At 53.5% G+C, this 7,112-nt stretch overlaps 1 protein-coding gene across 1 annotated transcript in view; it reads left to right on the forward strand.

Moving 5' to 3' along the window:
• The window catches only part of LOC102447559 (uncharacterized), a 10,331-nt gene extending 3,219 nt beyond the window's left edge, over nucleotides 1–7,112 (forward strand). The window contains 4 exon segments of the mRNA XM_089771481.1: nucleotides 4,773–4,886; nucleotides 5,137–5,437; nucleotides 5,439–6,804; nucleotides 6,807–7,112. Of these exon segments, the coding sequence (XP_089627607.1) occupies nucleotides 4,773–4,886; nucleotides 5,137–5,437; nucleotides 5,439–6,804; nucleotides 6,807–6,923 (1,898 nt within the window). The 3' untranslated portion in view covers nucleotides 6,924–7,112.

The following is a 7,112-nucleotide window of genomic DNA, read 5'->3' on the forward strand; positions in this document are numbered from 1 at the left end:
ATTCAAATGCTGCCCAGCTGATGAACACAGCTAGGTTTTTTGTTTCCACTTGTAGTGCACATTCACATATGCCTTGGTGCACATAACAAAATTTGTTCCATGCATGGATGGAAAAACCTGCATGTGGGTGGAAAAGATTAGCGGGACGGTGGCTGCCCATGGATTCTGGTACTCGGTTACATGCCAACTGGAAATATCAAAAGTCTCTTTTCCATTTACTGACTCCTTGCTGCGCTTGCTCCCAAGTTCCCCCCTTCAGCCTCCCCACAGCCACTTTGCTCCCTTCATCCCCCCCACTCAGACTGTGTCTCCTTGTCCCAGCTCTGCCCCCACAGCCCCAGAATTCTCCCCCCCCCCGATTCCTGCATGTTCCCCCAGCCCCCTCCCCCCTGCATCCCTCCCCCTTCACTGCCCCTCCCACATCCTTGTTCACTCCTCAAAGTTTGTTGGCTCTCAGGGCCCCTTCCCTCGCGGGGGTGGGGGGCTGCCAGGGGGCGGGGCTGGGTCTCTGGGACGCAGAGGAAAGCCCCCGCCCCACCGCCAGGGCTCGGGTCCTGCAAGGAGCAAGGGGCGCCCCGGTCCGAGTCCCAGCAGCTCCTGCAAGACCCTGCCTAGGACCAGGCTGTGGGAGCGGGGCTGCTCTGCCCGGCGCCCCCTGGGTCCTAGCGCCTGGCGTGTCTCGGGGCGGGGGTTGCGTGGCTGGTGCTCTTATGGACACTGCCCCCCCCCCCCGTCCCCATAGATCCCCTGGACGCTAGGACCCAGCAGCGGCCAGGCTAGCTCCGTCCCGGCCGCGGGAAGCGACTCGCTCTCTGCAGCGCCCGGGGGGGGGGGCACGTGGGGAGCCCCCGCCCCAGGCCAGAGACCAAGCCCCGGCGGGCTGCAGCCGGGAGGGGGGAACCTCCCGCAGGGACCGTCCCGCTGCTCCCCGGGCAGCGCCCCCAGCCCCTGCCCCAGGGCGGGCAGCGCTTGGGGGGCAGGTAAGAGAGACCCCCCCGGGAGCGGCGCCCCGGTGCCCCCGGGCTGCAGGGGGAGGGGTTGGCCTCCCCGCCCGGGCCCGGGGCAGCTGCCGCCTGCCCCGGGGGCGGGGAGGGAGGGGAAGCAAGGCTGGGCCAGGGACCGTGCGGGACAAGGGGGATGGGGCCGCCGGGGGGGCTGGAGAGGGGCCGGTGCAGCGACCGAAACACCAACTTCTCAGAATTTGCTACTTTGGGTGCAAAATTGAGAGATTTTTCTACCAAAAAACACAGTTCCTCTGAATTTGTGACCCATGGACCAGGAGCAAAAGGCCCCCGCCCAAGGCAAAACACCAGCATCCCCTGAGTCCGTTAGACAGGAGGTAGCAAATTGAGAGATTTTTCTACCAAAAAACACAGTTCCTCTGAATTTGCAACCAGCCAGCAAAGGTAGCAATTCCTGAGCAGTTATACCGAATATCATGTTTGTATGACAGAAACTGTGACCGTCACAAAAACGGAGAGGTTTCACTTTTTGCCTATACACCGGGCTGTGAGCGCGGGGAGGGAGGGATTTACAGGCTCATCTCCTTTGCTGCCAGCAGCAGTCCCTGGCCTGGGAAGCTCTCAGCTGGCTCGTCCCCGCACCTGCTTCCCCATTCCCCCGGCGGCCCGGGCTGGCAAGTTGTGCCCCGGAGCCGTGACCGCTGCCTTGCTCGCTGGATGCTTCTAATGTGCTAACTGCGCCTTGCCTGCCCTGTGCTCCAGGGCAGAGAACGGGGAGGCACCTCTGGTGCCAGTTGCTCCCTCTCCCACTGTACAACCCTGGGGGCCTCCTTTGGTCATCTAACTAGTTTTTCTACCCACCCAAGCAGAAAACACTTGGCTGTGATATGGGACAGGAGCAAAAATCCTTCCTTTCCAGACAACCCCGCCTGGTGCATTGTAGCGATGTGCCAGTGTAGTCGATTAACCAATTAACCCATAAGCAAAAGCTCATCAGCGAATGCTATGGGCCACACACATTCTCCCCCACCCCCAATACATTTTTTAGCAGGCTGGTCAGCAGCCTGACTTGTGACAGATCCAGGACCTAGCCCTGCTGCGGCTCTGCATTTAAAGTGTATTAGGAGGTAGTGGGCAGGCAGCCTGGCTTAGTTCAAGCTTACCCCAGGTCCAAGACTCCGACACTCCCCTTTCCCCCCCTCCCCCCCACCCGACAGTGGTTGATGCCATCCCTATATCAGAGGCAGCAGCATGGGGTGACAGGCAGACGGCATGAGGGCAGCTACTTTTAAACTGGCTTCCCTTGCAGACCAGTTCCTGCCTAGCACCTTGGGCTGCTGCCTCTGTATCAGAGGCAGCAGCATGGAGTAGCATGGGGCTCTTCGGGAGTGGGGCCGGATTGCACTGGCTGCCAGCCCTGCCTGCATGGATTATAGAACAACTGAGTAACCGATAAGAATTCATGAGGCTCCTCAACTATTCAATTAGCCTACATTTAACATCTCTAGTGTACTTACCTACCAATGTCTGCATTTCTGACATAGTCTATCCATAGGCATTTTCAATGCCTATTTGTTATCAAGCTGTAAATGAAATAGGTCAAAGATGAGCCTCTGCACAATGATAATAAAGAAGTAAAGGAGGAGTCATGAAAATGACATTCCAAAAGAAAAAAAAAAGGAAAGGAAAGGAATTAAAAGAAGCCAAAGTATATTCCAAAGGGATTACAAGGAAGGGAGCCGGATTCTGGGGCTCTCAGCTGCAGAGGAGGCACATTTGTGAATGGCTCTGAGGCTTTATTGCAGTCACATAAATGGACAAGGGATTTATTGTCTCTTGGGGAGCATATATCAAATATTGCACTGATTCAAGTCTCCCGCACATCTCAGTTGGTTAGAGCGGCTAGAGAGGGGTTGGGGTGATTAGGCATTGGGGTGCCTTTAAGAACCCAGCCCTGGAAAGCCCAGGCTGACACTCAGGCTACGTCTACACTGGCGTGATCTTGCGCAAAAACTCTTTAGCGCAAGAGTTCTTGTGTTAAAGTAGTTGCGCAAGAGAGCGTCTACACTGGCATGTGCTTTTGCACAAGAGATGTGCTTTTGTACAAGAGCATCTGTGCCAGTGTAGACGCTCTCTTGCGCAAGAAAGCTCCGATGGCCATTTTAACCATAGGGGTTTCTTGCGCAAGGAATTCATGTTGCCGGTCTACACTGGCCTCTTGCGCAGGAACAGTTGTGCAAAAGGGCTTATTCCTGAGCGGGAGCATCAGAGTTCTGTCTTAAGAAGCCCTGATTTCATACATTAGAACGTCAGTTTACTTGCACAAGGAAATGCAGCCTGTGTAGACAGGCAGCATGTTTTTGTGCAAGATCGCACCAGTGTAGACACAGCCTCACTGTCCATTGAGAGTGGGGAATTAAAAGTCCCTCTGCTCCCTCCTTCTATTTTTGCAAACACAGATAGCAATTGTTACCCACTTCTGTCTGCCTGCACTCCTGAGCTTAACCCCTGCTCCTAGAACCCTCCTTCCCTGATTTTGCCCCCAGCCCTTATCCTAACCCTTCCTCTAGCTGCTTAAAACTCCACTCCCCCCCAAGTCAATGAGTGCCTTCCCACCCCCACTCAGACACTGGCCTGTAGTGCAATCTGGGGACCACTCGGGGGTTCTCACAACAGCCAGTCTCCCTGTCGTTGTCATCTGTGGCCCTTTAGTGAGGTCCCACTCTGGGGAAGGTGGGTCAGGAACTCACTGGTCACCTGAGGAGTCCCTGGGACCCAGGAGAGGTGAAGAGAGAGATACGCGTTAGGGGGACGTGCTGCCTTCGGGACAGTGTTGGGGGGTCCCCGGGAGCGGCTCTCTTCATCCGGCTCTTCTCTGGCATTTGCTTTAGTGCCTCTTCCTGGGAGGCTTTAAAGTTGTCTCGGGGGTTTAGACCTGGAGGGAACATCCGTCTGCAAAGGAAAAACCAGGAGCTAATCTGGGAGTGAAGTGAACCAGTCCCCTCCCCGCCCCCCAGTTCCCCTTCTCTCACTGCCCGGCTGAATATTAACGTCGCTTCCCTTGCAGATCGCCCTCCTGCCGGGAAATGGCGGAGGTGAAGCCCACTCAGGTAAGGGCTATATAGAGGGCAAAAAGAGCTAGATAGATTCATGGAGGTTAGGTCCATTAATGGCCATTAGCCAGGATGGGTAGGAATGGTGTCTCTAGCCTCTGTTTTTCTGGAAATGGGTGACAGGGGAGAGATCACGTGAGGATTCCCTGTTGTGTTCCCTCCCTCTGGGGCATCTGGCATAGGCCACTGTCAGCAGACAGGATACTGGGCTAGATGGAGCTTTGGTCTGACCCAGTATGGCCTGTCTTATGTTCTTACAGAGAGGAACAAGTCCTATACATCACAGCTGCTGTGTGAGAATGACTTACAGCTACGTCCTTCTGTAGAGCACAGCTCTCAAAACCAATTGGATATTCTAACTCACCCCCTCCACGCAGCTTTCAAGGGGTCTGAAGCTGTGTGTTGCCCTGTCTGTGTTGTTTCTCAGGCACAAACAGCATCACTCTTCATCCCCCTTTTTGGGACTAGCTCCAGAGCTCTGTGTGTCAGCAAAGCCCCCAGAGTGACAGTTCCCCTTCTCTCCCCGGACACTGCCTCTCCCAAGGGGGCTCAGTGGCCATGTTCCTGGGTTCTAGGAGTCCATGTTCCCCCTGCACCATCTGGGCACAGGTTCAGTTCACGGAATGTCCTTTGTGACAAAAAGTATTTCACATTCTTCCCTGCACCCAGCACTTCTCTCACTTCCCTTCCTGAGCAGGGCCGCCCATTCCCAAACCTGACCTGATCTCCCAGCTGGAACAAGGGGAAGAGCCGTGGGTGCCTGATCTGCAGGCCTGTGAGGAAAGGAAGATTCTGAGAGGCACCTGCCCAGGTGAGAACTCTTATTTCACCCAGATCAGGACTATTGGGCAGCAGATGTCACACGCGCTTTCCACCCATCCTGCTAGCTGCCGGAGTTTCCTTCCCTGTTTTCCTTCCTACTGGTTATAGGATCTGGAGGCAGAATACAGATGCTCAGTCTTTGAAACTTTATTGTGTTGGATTTTTCCTTTGCACTCTTACTCTTTCTCCCCAGCACAGGCACAATGACACTTGCCTGGATTGACTCTGTCTCCCTGCAGGTGACAAGAGAACGAGTGAGAGTAAGGAGGAGACTCAAACTCTGGAAGTTCCTGGGAAAGTGGAACCAAAGTTGGCCTTTGAAGGGAATTTTTCCCAGTGCTTGGAACAAGGAAAAGCCTGTGGAAATCAGGGCAAGTCAGAGAGGCTGGCTGGAAACCACCCCAAGAAGAAATTGTCTGACTCTATTAACTATGGGGGAGGAGGCAAGGATCCTGAGGAATCAACAGTCCAGCAGACAAACCACAAGAAAGAGCAGCCCAATCAGAGTGTCAAATGTGGGGAAAAGTTAATTCGGAGATCACACACATCAGGCCCTTTGTGTGGGACAGGAACCCCAGAAATGCCTGGACTGTGGGAAAAGCTTCAGTAACAGCTCAGACCTTGCTAAACATGGGAGAATCCACACGGGAGAGAGCTCTTCTAAAGGCCTTTCCTCTGAGGATTCTGTCAGTCGGAATACAACCCTTATTATGCACCAGAAAATCCACACAACAGAGAAACCCTTTACATGCTCTGAGTGTGGGAAGAGCTTTAGCCACAGCTCATACCTCGCTACATATTGGAGGACCCACACAGGAGAGAGACCCTACGTGTGCCTGGACTGCGGGAAAGGCTTCAGTAACAGCTCAAACCTCTGTAAACATCGGCAAATCCACACGGGAGAAAGACCTTATCGGTGCCTGGACTGTGGGAAAAGTTTTGTTCAAAAGTCAGCCCTTGTGACACACCAGACAACCCACACCGGAGAGAGAACCCATAAGTGTTTGGATTGTGGGAAAAGCTTCGGCCACAGCGCATACCTCACTAGACATTGGGGGACCCATACGGAGGAGAGACCCTATAAATGCCTTGAGTGTGGGAAAAGTTTCATTCGGAGCTCGCACCTTGTTAGACATCAGAGAATTCATACGGGAGATAAACTTCATGCATGCCTCCATTGTGGGAAAAATTTCATTGAGAGACCAAACCTTATTAGACACCAGAGAATCCACTTAGGCGAGCGACCCCATCCGTGCTTGGAGTGTGGGAAAAGTTTCACACAGAGATCAGCCCTTGTTATACATCAACACATCCACACAGGAGACAGACCTCATAAGTGCCTGGAGTGTGGGAAAAGTTTCATTCAGAGAACAAACCTCCTTTCCCATCAGACAATGCACACAGGAGAGAAGTCGCACAAATGCTTGGACTGCGGGAAAAACTTTGCCCACTACTCAGGCCTTATTGTGCATCAGAGAATCCACCGAGCAGAGAGACCCTACGTGTGCCTGGACTGTGGGAAAGGCTTCAGTCACAAATCAAACCTCACTAAACATCGGCGAATTCACACGGGAGAGAGGCCCTACAAGTGCCTGGACTGTGGGAAATGTTTCATTCAGAAATCAAGCCTTGTGGCACACCAGACAACCCACACTGGAGAGAGACCCCATAAGTGCTTGGACTGTGGGAAAAGCTTCAGCCGCAGCTCATACCTCACTAGACATTGGGGGACCCACATGGAGGAGAGACGCTATCAATGCCACGACTGTGGGAAAAGTTTCGTTCAGAGCTCGCACCTTGTTAGGCATCAGAGAACTCATAGAGGAGACAAACCTCATACTTGCCTCCGCTGTGGGGAAAGTGTCACTGAGAGACCAAACCTTATTAGACATCAGAGAATCCACACTAGGGGAGCCAGAGAGAGCCCCCCCATAAATGTCTTGACTGTGAGAAATGCTTCTTTAAGAGCCGAGATCTTACTAAACATCAGAGAATCCACCAAAGTGAGACCCTAGAAATCCCTTGACAGTGGAGGAAGCCTCCATTGGTGCTCAAGTATCAGCCAATCTGCTCCGAGAAGAAACCTCTGAGATGTCACTAGGGTGGAAAATGCCCCAAGCAGCACAAAGCCCATATTGGACGGTACTCCAGGGGGTCCGTGAAAAGTTTAAAAATAAGGATAGGGCTCACTGTAGTGTCTTTTCTTTTCCTTTTC

Source organism: Pelodiscus sinensis, chromosome 19 (assembly GCF_052426305.1).
Source record: "Pelodiscus sinensis isolate ZL-2025 chromosome 19, ASM5242630v1, whole genome shotgun sequence".
In the NCBI taxonomy this organism is placed as follows: Eukaryota; Metazoa; Chordata; order Testudines; family Trionychidae; genus Pelodiscus; species Pelodiscus sinensis.